Source organism: Anolis sagrei, chromosome 2 (assembly GCF_037176765.1).
Source record: "Anolis sagrei isolate rAnoSag1 chromosome 2, rAnoSag1.mat, whole genome shotgun sequence".
Lineage (NCBI taxonomy): Eukaryota > Metazoa > Chordata > Lepidosauria > Squamata > Dactyloidae > Anolis > Anolis sagrei.
The window spans coordinates 221,398,388-221,415,068 of NC_090022.1; the positions used below are offsets into that span (position 1 = coordinate 221,398,388).

Genomic DNA, 16,681 nt, shown 5'->3' on the forward strand with positions numbered 1-16,681 from the left:
ATATTAAAAACAGGTCTAAAAATAATCACATATAGCCATAAATTAAATCATTAAAAACTATGCAAACCATCAGCATAACCAATTTTTATAATTAAAAAAATCTAAGTTTCAGTGAGTCCAGCAAACTGACGAGTTCCTCCAAAAATGGTATCGGCTATTTGTGAAATGATTTAAAAATATTTGTGTTTTATTGTAAAATTGGTTTTATTGGGTTTTGTTTATGTATGGTTGATTTTATTGTTTCAAAATGTTGTGAGCTGCTTTGGGTTCCGTTTAGGGAGAAAAGTGGGATATAAATAAAAATTTGTTGTTATTGTTGTTGTTTTGATGCTATTATTTATAAGCCTTCAGTAAAAAGAGGATTAACATTTATTAGCTAGGTTCAAGATAAACAGCTAAATATTTTAATACAGTACTGATAGCTGTCCTTTATATATCATAGTTATCAGAAGCATGTTTGGCCCTGAGGAATAATCACACAGGACTTCCAGAGTAAAGTCTCTGGCATTTACCCTTCTATTTATTATTTCTTCTCGCAATCATACATCTATTAGATTTATGAAAATTCACAAAGCAGCCTTTTCCATATGAAAAGATAACTTTCTCTTCTTCATATATCACATTAAGATGATCTCTTATGCATCTGTTATTAAAAACATCACTAACAGGAATGCTATATTTTAAACTCTTCAAAGGATCTAGTGATTATCTAGTGATTAATAAGAAAATTGAAGGGAAGAATATAATTTTTTTTGTGGATTGTTTGGAAACACAACTGAAGTTATGACAGATTGATGTTTAATGGAGAATTAATTAGACAACTAGGAGAAATATATATAGTTAAAAAGCAAAGAGATAGAGTTTTGTTTTGCTTTGTTTAACGTTAAGTTAGAGAAAAAGTAATATTGATAGTCGAAGATAACCTTTTTAAATAAATGTTAGACTTTCTGAAAGGAATATACAGTATAACCAACACTTTGCCTTATAGCAGTTTATCCTGCAGAGTCAAACTATTCCTATCAGCTACTAGTTGTGACTGAGTAGTCACCTTATTTCAGATTTCAGCCCAAACTTCAAAGGAGTTATCCAAAGTGCTGAACTCTATCTTACAAAAAGGTTCAGCCTCCTGGAGCATTCTTTTAAAGTTCATATTCAAACCTGGATTCACTGCCTAACAATATGGGAGCCACTAGTCATGGTTACTGTAGCAAATAGTAAAGGAAAATGTAGAATACACTTGGTCCTCTACAGTAGTGGGTTCGACTTTTGAAGATTTGATTAGTATGCTCCCTCTAGGAATCTTTAGGTCCTTCAAGATGATTTTGTGGTCAATGATTAAAACAGATTCTCACTGGAGAGCCTAAAGAGTCCGAGAGGGAACACATATCTAAGTTCTCCAGGGTGATTCTATGGGCAACATCCAGTAGAAAGAGGTCTACTACAGAGTTACCCTGAGGACTTAGAGACTCACAGAGAAGAATTCTCTCAGGTTAACATAGCAGTGTTTTTATTCATAGTTTTTCCACTGTTGCAGGGGATCTGTACTCCTAACTGCAGTGAAAGTGAAGGAACTATTGTAAGATCAATTGCATAGCATTAAAAAAAACCAATGTCCTCAAATTCAATAATGTTTGTTGCATTTCTCTATCATCTCTTTTTTTTTAAAAGTACATTGTTCCAAACAAATTTTACACTGGAGGAGGGAAGGAGTGACTTTACACACAATAGATAGGTTTCAAGTGTTTGTTTGGTCTCTCACAACTTAAATGCAGCTTACAACTATACAAGAGGATAGTGAAGTGTGTTTTTTGTAATGTAACACAGTGAGAATCTGTGTTCATCACTGACCACAAAATCACCTTGGAGGATCTAAAGATTCCTAGAGGATCCCCATTCCATGGGGGAAAGTATATATTAGAACTACTACGTTCCTCTTCAAAGAAATAAAGAAATAATGCCCAGACAACATTTCACTGATCTTTTATTGAACTCTCCTCCTCACTGGATGTTCACCCTGGCATGGGCTTTATCATTCAATACAGCTCCAGACTCTAGGATGTGGAAAGGAGGACATGCCCAGGACCCTCTAATCATGAAGTGTTTCATGAATGGAGCCTGGTGTGAGGCCCACAGTTGAGGAATAATGCACAAGGTCAACCTCAATACTAAATCATGTCTCAAGGGAGATAAATCCACAGGGTGAGAAGAGTTGCATAGGATCAATTGGTTTTGTGATGTTTTATACTGTTTAATGTTTTTTATCTATATTATGTTTTATGTATACTGATTTGTTGGAAACCACCTTGAGTCACCAATTGGCTGAGAAAGGTGGTATACAAATACAGTAAATAAATAAATAAATAAATAAATAAATAAAATGTCAAAACCAAAGTAAGCTGGGTTCCATTAGGACAGAAGATGCATGAGATCAGGCTCAGCACAGATGTAGGTTTCTCAGGATCAGTCCCTTCCATAACATACTACATCCTTGAAGCTGATGCCAAGCATATTGTATTCCCCATAGCTGAGTCTCAATCTCATTGTTGGCTCTTAATTCCTTTGCCAGTGAAAGGTGGAAAGAAGGCTTGTCTGACAACAGAGGGAAGTTCTCGGCCAGTTCCAAGATGTCTCACTTCCTTCCTCCACATTTCCTTATTCATCCCCTACCAAGCTTCTTCTCAGCTGTGTGTTTTCTATAACCACAACATACACCACTCCTTCCAGCTTGAGGCACAGAGAGAAGTGATGATACTTCTGCCACCCATCCCTTTCTACCTCCCAGAATTTCCTCCCTTTCATCAGCTTTGGCTATGGGTTTTATTCCCTCTTCCATTAAAATTCCTATGACCAAATAAGCAGTCATGAATCAGTTTTCTCTGAGTCAGTATTAGGATAGGAAGAATGTAGCAATCCCCAACATCCCACTATCAACTCTTGTCACTGTTCTTTTAAGCCTAGAGACATATAACTGCCATGTTCACATATAAGGATAACCCAGTGGTTCTCAACCTGTGGGTCCCCTGGTGTTTCAGCCTACAACTCCCAGAAATCCCAGCCAGTTTACCAGCTGTTAAGATTTGTGGGAGTTGAAGGGCAAAACATATGGCGATCCGTGGGTTGAGAACCACTGGGATAAACTATATTGTCAGAAAATCTTGGATTATTCCAAATATCCCAGGAGGAAAGGCTGAACTAACCAGAAATTGGAAGCTTATTGTATCATTCAAACTGGAGTTCTTGGTTTGTTATCCCCAAACTAACAAAAATGTGTAACCAGGACTAACTCTTGTTTACAATCCTGGTTTGTAAAAGCTGTAAGTTCCAAGTGTGTCAAGATGGCACAATGAAGTTTCTACTTGGTTTGGCCTCTCATGTTGGTGAAAGAATCCAGATCACAGAAAACAGGTTGTAGGTATCAGAATGTAGTTAGCTAGGATTCATCAGCAATGAGCATTCTGTCTTATTGTTATCCTTACTTCATAATAACCAAAGATACAGGAAGGTCTGGAATAAGGTGGACGAAAGACTTTGCCCCATCCCCATAGATTGGATCCTTTGGAAATAAGGCAAAGACAAAAACTGCAAGATAAATGAAATTTAGGTGATGTATTAAAATGGGCCTACTGTAGATCAGCAGTGTCTTTAACATAATTAATTTATCTTCACCTTGACAGCTGTGCTTTCAAATCAAACTGAAAAAAATATTTCCATTCATGAAGTGCCATCTCATCATTCATCAGATCTGATAAAATCATGAGAATCCAAAGATAAAACCTACATATATTCTGAGACTTCTGACTTTTCTGTACCTTATTGCTCCCTAAGTCAATGAATATGAATATTATTATTGCTATGAAACTTTGATTTTGTATGATTCTGAGTGACACAAAAAGAAGCATGACATAGTAATGCAATCTGGAATTTTTGAATGCGAGGTTTGTTCTAATGAACATCTAGCCGCAAAATACATCTAGCCTAGCATCTAGTCTGCACCAACTAGATATCCCTAGGGCAGTCATCTCTTTACATGTATTCACCGTATTAGGAAATTGAGATCTTCCACATGACTATTCCCAATGAAATTTTGGGAGAAAACACGAAGGTCTGTGGAGAGAGTTGAATGTCTGAAATCATTTACATCATCTGCAGGAACTCTGGCTTTATGCAACAGTCAAGCTAAAGATTTCTGTCAATTTCCCCATAGATTCATTCTCCTGATTGTTGTGTCATTCAGCTAACTGCTTAGCAACAAGACAACAAAACTTCTTCAGAAGTTTCACATCATTCAATCATTTGTCAAAAAAGCTTAGACTTGGATACCTACTCTTTCATTAACCTTTGAAGAAGCACCAATAAGATGGAAAGTTTTTGTTGCTGCTGCTGCTGCTGTTGTTTTGTTCAGTAAACAAAAAAGCACCATCCTTTGTTTTGGCACTTCTTCAAGGATTTTTAAAATCCAAAAGTTTCCTTCAACTATCACCAAATACCAAGACTTGCAACTTGTACACGACTTTAAACAGTTAATATAGTGAATCTTGCATAATAGTGTTACAAGATTCTGAATGTACCAATTTATCTCAATAGTGGGGATACTAAATATATACTACTTTTTTCTATGAGACACTGTATGTCAAGGATAATACCCTAATGATATGTCTATACTGTAGAATTAATGCAATTTGACACCATTTTAATTGTTGTGGCTCAGTGCTATGGGATTATGGGAGTTGTAGTTTGGTGAGGCACACACACTCTTGGGCAGAGAAGGTAAAATCACAACTTCCAGGATTTCATAGCATTGAGCCATGGCAGTTAAAAGAGTGTTAAATTGCATTAATCCCGCAATGTAAAGGCACCCTGCATTGAGGGTGAGGAGCATGGACTCATCAAATGTTTTACACTACAGCTCTATCAATATATTACAGTTGTCCATGCCGACTAGGACCTTTGGAACTGAAGTCTAAAACATCTGGAGAACTAAAGATTCCTTAATTCTGCAGTTGACATTAATCAGTAACTCAGTTTTTCGCTGGTCAGCTGTTATAAAACAGAGGTAAGAAAAACAGAGCCTGGCCAGAGCCATTTTTCTGACTATGAGGAATCCCTGATTTATTTTCCCCCAAATGCCCTCCTACATGATGTGGATACAATTTTGCCATATATTTGTACCCCCGCCTCCCAGGTTATTTTTGGTCCAGAAGAATCATTTTTCAATAGAGAGTGATCCAGATGTTTATTTTTAATGATAATATTCTTAAATGTTTTTCATGCAATCTATTCCTGGGTAATATTTGCAAAGCAAAATGCCCTAGAAGTAGAATCGTACACGAGGTATGTATTCAAATATTACATTGGTTCATCTCCAAATAGCGTTATTGCTCTCTGTGGTGACATAGATTGCATGTAATCAGAGAGTATAAATATTCCTTTAAGGAAGTCTCTACTAAAGCAATGGGATTGTGAAAACATGTACCAAATCAGAAGTTTGTCCGATCAGAACTTGGGGACTTTTTCCTGCAAGACATTTGTTATCCTGGCTGGTTACTTTATTTTGTGTGTGTGTTTATTGCTTCTAGCCATTACTTGAGTCTTCCCTGTAGGATACATACAAATGTTGAAGCACAACAGCTCATCATGATACTCTGTCTAAGGCCCCTTCTACACTGCCATATAAAATCCAGATTATTTGCTTTGAACTCGATTATATAGCAGTGTAAGGTAAATGTAAAGGTTTTCCCTGACATTCAGTCTAGTCGTGTCTGACTCTGGGGGGTGGTGCTCATCTCCATTTCTGATCTGAAGAGCCGGTGTTGTCCATAGACACCTCCTAGGTCATGTGGCCAGAATGACTGCATGGAGTGCTGTTACCTTCCTGCCGGAGGAGTACCTATTGATCTACTCACATTTGCATGTTTTTGAACTGCTGGTTGGCAGAAGCTGGGGCTAACAGTGGGAGCTCACCCTGCTCTCCAGATTTGAACCACCAGCCTTTATACCAGCAAGTTCAGCAGCTCAGCAGTTTAACCTGCTGTGCCACCAGGAGCCTCATGCTGTTGATAAAGACCATAAAATTGCAAATCAACCTTGCTTGACACTTATCGACTATTTTCACAGGTAAGTCAAAGAGTAGGTGGATATGGAACTATTCTGGATTGGAGACTGCTAGTAATTGAAAGAACAATACAATATTCACAGGAGAACCCCAGTTAATGTGCGTCTACACTGTAGAATGAATGCAGTTTGACATCACTATCTGCTATGGCTCAATGCTATGTAGATCTGGTAGTTGTAGTATGGTGAGGTAAAACTATAACTCCCGTGATTCCATTATATTGAGCCATGGCAATTAAAATGCTGTCAAACTGCATTCATTCTACAGTGTAAATGTACTCTTTTGGGCTATATCTGAGACTGTTTTCAAACCCACAAACCTTAGCAAAAGCAAAAGGGGAAGCTTGTTAATCATAAAGGCGTAAAATTCACTGCCATTTGTAAACATGCTCAGAACAAGTCCTAACCCAGCACTTGATATTTCTTACTTGTCAAAGCTATTTTTTTAAGCCACTGTACACCGTTAATACCTTCCTATACAAATCATTCAAACGTATTAACATTTGTGTTGTTGAAGGCTTTCATGGCCAGTATCACTGGATTGCTGTGAGGTTTTCTGGCTGTATGGCCATGTTCCAGAGGCATTCTCTTCTGACATTTCATCCACATCTATGGCAGGCATCCTCAGAAGATGTGAGGTTTATATATCAGTGGAATGCCCAGGGTGGGAGAAAGAACTCTTGTCCGTTGGAGGCAAGTGTGAATGTTGCAATTGGCCACCTTGATTAGTATTGAATAGACTTGCAGTTTCAAAGCCTAGCTGTTTCCTACTCTCCCCCCCCCCTCCCCCAAGGTGAGACTTCTGAACCACACAAAAGAACATGTTGAACCTAGAAGCTATTCCAGAATCAACGTGATAGGGAACTTTCCTCTCAACTCATGCCATGATTGGCATCTCCTTCAAAGTACCATGAGCCACTGGTATCCACTGGGGTTTAGTGGCAGTCCCGCAGCCCTAAGGGTACCAAAATCCATGGACACTCCAGTCTCATTATATATACATTTGATATAATGGTATAGTAATAGGATGTCCTGATATTAAAATGGGAATTGAGCATCCACAGATTTTGGTATCCACGGATGGAGGTTCTGCAACCAAACCACAGTGGATACCAAGGGCCCACTGTAGTTTTAAGGAGATCTCAATCAGAGTGTTATATACAACAGGGAAGTAAAACGGTGCCCCTGGGTGTATCCACACTGTACAATTAATGCAGCTTGACACCACTCGACTGCCATAGCTTAATGCAGTATTTCTCGACCTTCCTAATGCCGCGACCCCTTAAGACAGTTCCTCATGTTTTGTTGAATCTCAACCATGAAATTATTTTCCTTGGTACTCCATAACTGTAATTTTGCTACTGTTATGAATCGTAATGTAAGTATCTGATATGCAGGATGTATTTTCATTCACTGGACCAAATTTGGCACAAATACCCGATACACCCAAATTTGAATATTAGGTGCGTTGGGGGGGGGGGGGGGGATTGATTTTGTCATTTGGGAGTTGTAGTTGCTGGGATGTATAGTTCACCTACAATCAAAGAGCATTCTGAACTCCACCAATGATGGAATTGAACCAAACTTGGCACACAGAACTCCCATGACCAACAGCAAATACTGGAAGGGTTAGGTGGGCACTGACCTTGAGTTTGGGAGTTGTAGTTCACCTATATCCAGAGAGCACTGTGGAGTCAAGCAATGGTAGATCTGGACCAAACATGGCACAGATACGCAATATGCCCAAATGTGAACACTGGTGGAGTTTGAGGAAAATAGGCTTGACATTTAGAAGTTGTAGTTGCTGGGATTTATAGTTCACCTACAATCAAAGAGCATTCTGAACTTCACCAACAATGGAATTGAACCAAACTTAGCACACAGAACTCCCATGACCAACAGCAAATACTGGAAGGGTTTGGTGGGCATTGACCTTGAGTTTGGGAGATTTAGTTCACCTACATCTAGAGAGCACTGTGGACTCAAACAATGATGGATCTGGACCAAACTTGGCACGAATAGGCAATATGCCCAAATGTGAACATTGGTGGAGGTTGGGGAGAATAGGCTTGACATTTGGAAGTTGTAGTTGCTGGGATTTATAGTTCACCTAGAATCAAAGAGCATTCTGAACCCCACTGGGAGAATTGGGCCAAACTTCCCACACAGAACCCCCACGACCAACGTGTTTTCGGATGGTCTTTGGAGACCCCTCTGACACCCCCTCACAATCCCCCCCTCCAGTGGTCCCGACCCCCAGTTTGAGAAACACTGGCTTAATGTTATGGAAGTGTATGATTTGGGAGACGGTAGAGAAGGCCAAAGACCCTGTGAAACTACAACTCCCAGGATCCCATAGCCTTGAGCAGTGGCAGTTAAAGTGATGTCAAACTGCATTGCTTCTCCAGTGTGTAGAGATGCACCCTTGGTGATTAGAAAGCTGCAGCTCCCTCCACGCCCCAATGTGCAAGCTGTAGATAATATGCTGCTAGGCTAGAGGCACCTCCAGCCGCTTCATTAGCTGCCTTAAAGGGGCAGCAACACCCCCAAACCAAGCCAAGCCAAGCTGGTTACCTGTTAATTTTCAGAGCGAAAGCCCTCCGATCAGCGGCAGGCAAGGTGGCCATGCAGGCGTCCGCGTCAAGGACTGCCCCCGGCTGCCCACTCCGCGCGTGGAAGGGCGGTGGGGCTGAGGCATGGAGCCCGGCCAAGGCAGCCAAAGGAGCAGAAGCTTCCGCCTTTGCACCCTTCCTTGTTGAAAGCAGCCCAAGGCGAGAGGGAGGGACTAGCTCCACTCAGCCGCATGCGAGAGCCTTCTCCAACTTGGGAAGTGAGGCATCCATACTGTAGAATGAATGCAGCTTGACAACGCTTCAACTGCCCGGGCTCAAAGAAGGCTCAAAGACCTTGCAAACTACAACTCCCAGGAGTCCATAGCCTTGAACAGTGGCAGTTATTTAGCCTTCTCTGGCAGAGAAGGCTAAAGACCTTGTAAAATTGGGACTCTTATGATTTCCTATGACTGAGTAGTTAAAAGTCATGTCAAGCTGCATTCCTTCTACAGTGCAGATGCAGCCATCGTTTCTGGGAATGGACGAGAAACATATTCGAGAAGCACAAAAATATCCACAAGCAAAGGCTAACCAACCAGGGATGCCTCTACACAGGGCATGGGCAAACTTCGGCCCTCCAGCTCTTTCGGACTTCAACTCCCACAATTCCTGACAGCCGGTAGGCTGGCTTGCTGTGAGTTTTTCAGACTGTGGGGCCATGTTCCAGAAGCATTCTCTCCTGACGTTTCGCCCACATCTATAGCAGGCGTTCCTCAGAGGTTGAGAGGTCTGTTGGAAACTTGGGTTTATATATTTGTGGAATGTCTAAGGTGGGAGAAAGAATTCTTGTCTGTTTGAGGCAAGTGTGAATGTTGCAATTGACCACCTTGATTAGCATTGAGTGGCCTTGCAGCTTCAAAGCCTGGCTGCTTCCTGCTTGGGGGGAATCCTTTGTTGAGAGGTGTTAGCTGGCCCAGGAATTCCCCTGTCATCTGAGTGTTGTTCTTTGTTTACTGTCCTGATTTGGAGGGGGGGGGGGGTTAAATACTGGTAGCCAGATTTTCATGGTTTCCTCCTTTCTGTTAAAATTGTCCATATGCTTGTGGATTTTACAAAGGATCCCCCAAGACAGGAAGCTGCCAGGCTTTGAAGCTGCATGGCCATGGATTTTGATATCCACAGGGCTATGGGATTGCCACTAAACCCCAGTGGATGCCAAGGGTTCATAATACTTCAAAGTAGATGCCAGTCATCCCATGAGTTGAGAGGAAAGTTTGTTACAGTAAGTCGTAACAGATTCAAGTATGTGTGTGTGTGTTAAAGAAAACCTTATACTGTTTATTATTGTGTGCAGCTGCTAATGTAGATCAACTAGTAAGTTTGGACCACACCCGGTGGGGTATAAGTGTATGGATTTTAGAATACAATTCAGCTTTTGCTCTGAGGAGTCTTTGCTCAGGCATTTTGCTCAACCATTTGTACTGCTCTCTCATTCGAATATTGTTGTTTTTAAATTGTTTTTAAATTGTGTTAGATTTTAGCCATTCTTGTAAGCTGCTCCGAGCTCCAGGGGAGTGGCGGCATATAAGTTCGAATAATAAATAAATAAATAAATAAAAAGGCCTTATTCTGTATTGCTCACAAGGACTATGTTGCACTGTTTGTTTTTGTTTGCCACACTGCAAGTTTATGTTTTAATTCTGCTGATAAGAGTAAAGATATTCTGTTCATTTTCCTCTTACCTGTGTGGTATGTTATTGTGTCTTCTGCATTGGACCTGACTGCAACCCGCTATGCGCAACAAAGTTCACTAGCGCTTTGATTCTGGAATAGCTTCTAGTTCAACTTGTTATTTTGTGTGGTCCAGAAGTCTCACCTTGTGGGGAAAAGGAAGCAGCCAGGCTTTGAAGTTGCAAGGCCATTCAATGCTAATCACGTTTGGCTAATTGCAACATTCACACTTGCCTCAAATAGACAAGAGTTCTGTCTCCCACCCTGGACATTCCACAAACATATATAAACCCCACTTGCCCAGTTCCCAACAAACCTCACAAACTCTGAGGATGCCTGCCATTGACGTGGGCGAAATGTTAGGAGATAATGCTTCCGGAACATGGACGTACAGCCCGGAAAATTCACAGCAACCCAGTGATTCCAGCCATGAGAGCCTTCAACAACACATCCGGTAGGAGTTGTGGGAGTTTAAGTCCAAAACACCTGGAAAGCCGAAGTTTGCCCATGCCTGATAGAATTAATGTAGTTTGACACCAGATGCCATGACTTAAAGCTATGGGGCCCTAAGAGTTGATAGTTTTACAAAGTATTTAGCCTTCTCTGCAAGGGTGCTGGGCCCTTGCCAAACTACAGATCCCAGAATTCCATAGCTTTGAGGCATGGAAATTAAAGTGGGGGTCAAAAAGTTTTAATCCTACAGTGTAGATGTATCCTACAAGAGTTTATGCTAGCATCTTTGTTCTCTCAAGAGGCATCCACACTGCAAAGGTAATGCACTTTGACTCCACTCTAATTGCCGCCATAGAATTCTAGAAGTAGTAATCTGGTGAGGCTGGATGCTATGGAACTGTGAGAGTTTGGAGAGGCACCAACATTCTTGGGCAGAGAAGGTTAAAGACCTTGTTAAACTACAGCTCCCAGGATCTCATAGCCTTGAGCAGTGGCAGTTCTGCCAGAGAAGGCTAAAGACCTTGTAAAATGGGGACTCGTATGATTTCATAGCTTTGAGCCATAGCAGTTCAATTCTGCAGTGTAGAAGATGCACACTTTGTGGTTGTTTTCTCTCTCTCCTGTTCCTCATGGTTCTTTGGAAGGAGGGGAATAATGTTGTTGTTTTCTTGCAATAAGGCGATATGACCCATGCATCCGCTTCCAAGCCATGTGAGGATTTTTGTGGGAACGTATGACCTTCTTGCACAAAGGGCTGTCTCTGGGAAGCCCTGGAGTGAAGAAACTGAGCGCATTCAGCAACTGCCACTCATCATACTCTTAGTTCAAGCTCCAGCAAGCCTTGGTGCCTGCGGGAAGTGCAAGCGGGGGGAAACTGACGCTGTATCTGTAGCAAGAAGGCTTCAGGCCAAAGGAAATTGTGGTTTCTTGACTGGAGGTGGGGGAGGTTAGTGAGATGTAGTTTGACACAACTACAAGTTGCCCTGGCATCGTGAGAATTGTAGTTTGTTGAGACATCAGTACTCTGAAAGAGAGGCCATGTAAAATTACATGAGCCATGGCAATGAAAGTGGAGTCAAACTGCATTCATTTTACAATGTAGATGCAGCACTTTTCGAGATGCGCTACTGGATTTTGAAGGTAGCTGCAGATCTTGCCTTCAACCACATATCAAGGTAGATCAACACAAAACATAGTTTCCAAAGCCTTTGCATTTATCCCAGGCAGGAGTTAAAAGGAAGCATACCGGTGAAAAGTTCCATAAACAAATGAAGACAAATAAATTCAGATTAGAGGAACACCAATCTGGACATATGGCAAATAAATAAAGAGTGCTAATTAGCATGGTATCTGGAAAAATATGGTGGGGGGAAAACAGGCAGCAGCCATGCAACAACATACAAACAAAATAGGTCAAGACAGTGACTATGATTAACAGACTCCAGATTACTTCCTGACTGGTAGCTGCCAAAGCATTAGAAAAATGCTGTGAATGTATCTTTCTCTTAGATGTATCCGCATTAGCTGCAGGCTCAAAAATAGAGCAATAAGCCTTCAGTTGTTCTCCACAGTCTTAGGATGCAGCTACACCTAGAATTAATCCAGTTTAGCATCACTCTAATTGCCATGGCTCAATATTATGGGATCATAGGATATGCTGTGTGGTGGGGCACCAGCACTCTTTGGCAGAGAAGGATAAAAACCTTACAAAACTACAACTCCCACAATTCCATAGCATTGAACCATAGCAGTTAAAATGATGTCAAATTGCAATAATTGTGCTGTGTGATGAATAATAATAATAATAATAATAATAATAATAATATACTGTATTTATATTCAGAGCAGATTACAGAACACATACATGGCAAACATTCAATGCAGTTATACAATTAGCAAAGACAGACAGTACATAGACAGAGGCAAAGCTTCCCTCTTTTTCATTTCTGACATCTGGAGGCTGTGCTCAACTCAGCCATGAGGAGGTGCTGTTGTTTTATTTTCCATGCCTTCCTGATTGAATTGCTGGCATGACTTCTTCAGGGGTGCTTTTTACCTCTCCCCCAAAGAGGTACCTATTAATCTAATCACATTGCTGTTTTCAAACTGCTAGGTAAGCAAAAGCTAGGGCTGACGGCAGGAGCTCACCCCAACCCACAGCTTAAACTGCCAACCTTCCGTCCGGCAAGATTTTCTGTAGCTGGCAGCTTAACCATCTCTGCTAACCACAGCCATTTCATTAAGGGTACCCAATATATTCAATCATTAAGTGTATGTAGACATACCCTTAATTATTATAACTTATATCAAATTGTTAAGGGGGTGAGAGTATGAGTCTCCCAATTGCCTATTCAGTTATGACAACCACATTAATTTCCCACAATTTTATTGGACTACAACTTTGGAGACTAGGATTTGATTCCCTGCTCAGCCACAAAAACCCACTTTGGGCAAGCTATGCTCTCTCAGCCCCATAAAATGTAAAGATAGGTCACTATAACACATAAAGGCCTATTGTTTCATGCGGAGGGAGGTTCCACTGTACTACATTTAAATTGAGTTTCTAATACTCTTAATTGACCAACTGAAGTGTTTCCACACATGTGGTAGTATAACACTTACTGTAGTCAAATATTCCCATGTTCCCCATATTACACAGAATAAAATGTATTTAGTCCTATTTCATGTAATGGGACTTCTGACAATACAATCGCTTTTAAATAGGCCTCCAGCTATTACTGACAATCAGAATGTCTTATGTCAGTCAATTATTATGTAAGGGTAGATGTAAGTCTTCAAACCGCCTATGACAATATGGTGAGCCCATCAATTACATAGCCTTCTCTTAAGGAACCCTCAGGAGTGGTTTTGCCAATTCCTTCTTCTGAAACATAGCCCACAGCACCTGGAATTTATTGGTGATCTCTCTTCCCTGCTTAACTTGCCAGAAGAGACAGGGTATTTTTGATATTTAGGCAGGTTCCTCCAGGGTAGGCTCTTTGAACCGGTTGGATTCACATAAATATAAATTTAACATGTTTCCTTGGATTCATTGAGTTGTTTCTAATTGGGAATCATAATACACCATTGCGATGTATGGTTTGAACATTGGACAACTCTGGAGACCACAATTTGATTTCTTATTCAGTCATGGAAACTCACTTGGGGACCTTGAGTAAGTCACACACTCTCGGCCCCAGAAAAACCTAATAAAAGAGTTGACATAAGTAGAAAAAACATATTGCTCCATTAGGTAGGTTCAACTGTACCAAATCTGAATTGAATTTTTGTCTGATGTTCTTAATTGATACATTATTTTTGCATATTAGCAAGGTGATAGTAATAATAATAATAATAATAATAATAATAATAATAATAATAATAATTTATTTGTATTCTGCCCTATCTCCCTGAAGGGACTCAGTATAGTATAACAATTAGACACATATTTACATGTTTTTTTCTTATGCCAAGTTTAATTAATTTTATACAGCTCTAGGACACTTAACAGAGCTTTAAATAGCATGCTTTCTTTCACAAGGTTACTTTATACCTTCCTAGTTTATATTCTTTCTGTCTACCTGGAACATAGTTTGCAGCATCAGCACTGAAAGAATAGCAAAGAAGAGGTGGGGAAATACAGAGGTTTGATAAGTGTAGTGCTTAACAGACTTCAGATCAGAGAAAACCTGATTCCCGACTAGCAAATCCTAGAGTCTCAACACTAATTATAACTTTCTGAAAGACCAATAGGCTTCCAGATTTTTTTGATAAATGTAATGAGCATCAACCAAATTGTTAATGAGGAAGAAATGTATATGTCTTCAAACCACCTAAAAGATATGGTGAGCCCATTAATTTCATAGGCCTTTCCTATGTTAGGAACTTTCACAGGTGGTTTTTCCAGTTCCTTCTTCTGAAATATACCCTTCAGCATCTGCAATTTGTTGGTGGTCTCTCTTCTCTGCTTAACTTTCCAGAACAGACAGGGCACTTAGGGTATTTAAGCAAGTTCCTCTAGTTTAGGCTCATTGAATCAGTTGAATTTACATAAATGTAGCTTTAGGGGCTGTGGTGGTGCAGTGGGTTAAACTGTTAAGCTGCAGAACTTGCTGATCAGAAGGTTGGCAGTTTGTGGACAGGGTGAGTTCTTGTTGTTAGCTCCAGCTTCTGCCAACCTAGCAGTTCGAAAACATGCAAATGTAAGTAGACAATAGGTACTGCTTTGTTGGGAAGGTAACGGCACTCCGTGCAGTCATGCTGGCCACATTACCTGGGAGGCATCAACAACACCAACTCTTCAGCTTAGAAATGGAGAGGAGCACCCTCCAGAGTACAACATGACAAGACTTAATGTCAAGGGGAAACCTTTAGTTTTAGCTTTAGCTAGTTTACCTGAATTTATCTGGAGTTGCTTCTAGTTGGGCACAATAATACACCAATGTAGTGCAGTGGTTTCAATGGTGGGCTACAATTCTGGAGACAAGAGTTTGATTCCCTGGTCAGCCATGGAAGAGTACTTGGTGACCTTTGGCAGGCAACCCACTCTCAATCCCCCCTCCCCCCAAAAAAACCCCTTAATTATAGGGTTGTCAGAAGTTGGTAAGCTCTGTAACTCCATGGCTAAGTAGGTTCACAGGCTCTGGCTGTGCTGTTTCTGATTAATGTTTTTAGTTGGCCAAATTATATTAATGTGTACAAGTTGCATAGATTATACTGTAACAATTGGGCTAACACTGAGCAGAAGGGATGGAGAAACAGGGAGTTCACATATCAGGTTTCAGTAATGAACCTGTAGTAAAAAAGTTTCTTCTGCTTCTGGCACTAAATTTTCTGTGAAGAACCAATTCCCACCTACTTGTTTTTGTGAATAGAGGTGCACCTACACTGCAGAATTCATGTAGTTTGGGATTGCTTAAACTGCCATGGCTCAATGCTATGGAATCAGGAAGCTTTTCAAGGTCTTCAGCCTTATCTACTCAAGAGTGCTGGTGCCTCACCAAACTACAACTCTTAAGATTTCATAGCATTGAGCCATGGCAGTGAAAGTGGTGTCACACTGCATTCATTCCACAGTGCAGATGCACTCAAGGACTCATGTAAGCCTGCAAAAAGGTTCCTGGCAGCCTCTCAGCCAATGCATTCAGAACAAAATCAGTCTTTGAGTCAATGTGTCAAATAAATATATGGCACACAATATATGCTAGGAAGCGGGTGCATTTCATAAGAAAGCCTAATGAAGAATTTGCACATTATATCTATTCATAATTACAAGGTATGGAATTGCCCCATAAGTTCTACCAGAAACACTTTCACAACCCATCCAAGTGTCTTTAGTCTGAAAAAAATTAAAATGCTCCTTGGATCTACTGCCAAGTTAAATGTGTATAGGACTGCAGTTTCATTCATTAGGAATGAAATATCAGCTCAATCATGTATGAAAAGTAATGAATTCAAAACTAAAAAAGAAAGCAGTATAATTGGTAATGGCACATTCAACTGTGCCATCTAGTGGATTCATGAACAATTACAAACAATGCCAATATTTTGTTAAGGCTATTATGGCTGGAATCACTGGGTTGCTGTAGGAACATGTTCCAGAAGCATTCTCTCCTGACGTTTCGCCCACATCTATGACAGGCATCCTGAGAGGTTGTGAGTGTTGAAAACTAGGCAAGTGAGGTTTATATATCTGCAGAACGTACAGGGTGGGAGACAGAACTCTTGTCTGCTTGAAGCAAGTGTGAATGTTGCAATTGACCACCTTGATTATTTATTTATTTATTTATTTATTTACAGCATTTATATACCACTTTTCTCACCCCAAAGGGGAC

At 40.5% G+C, this 16,681-nt stretch overlaps 1 protein-coding gene across 2 annotated transcripts in view; it reads right to left on the reverse strand.

Annotated features, from left to right (window-relative positions):
* Positions 1–8,868, reverse strand: part of DOCK8 (dedicator of cytokinesis 8) — a 115,664-nt gene extending 106,796 nt beyond the window's left edge. For both annotated transcript variants that reach the window (XM_067464423.1, XM_060762249.2), the window contains exon 1: positions 8,686–8,868. In XM_067464423.1, coding sequence (XP_067320524.1) covers positions 8,686–8,738 — 53 coding nt within the window. In that variant the 5' untranslated portion in view covers positions 8,739–8,868. The remainder of the gene's footprint in view (positions 1–8,685) is intronic.
* Positions 8,869–16,681: the final 7,813 nt, after the last annotated feature.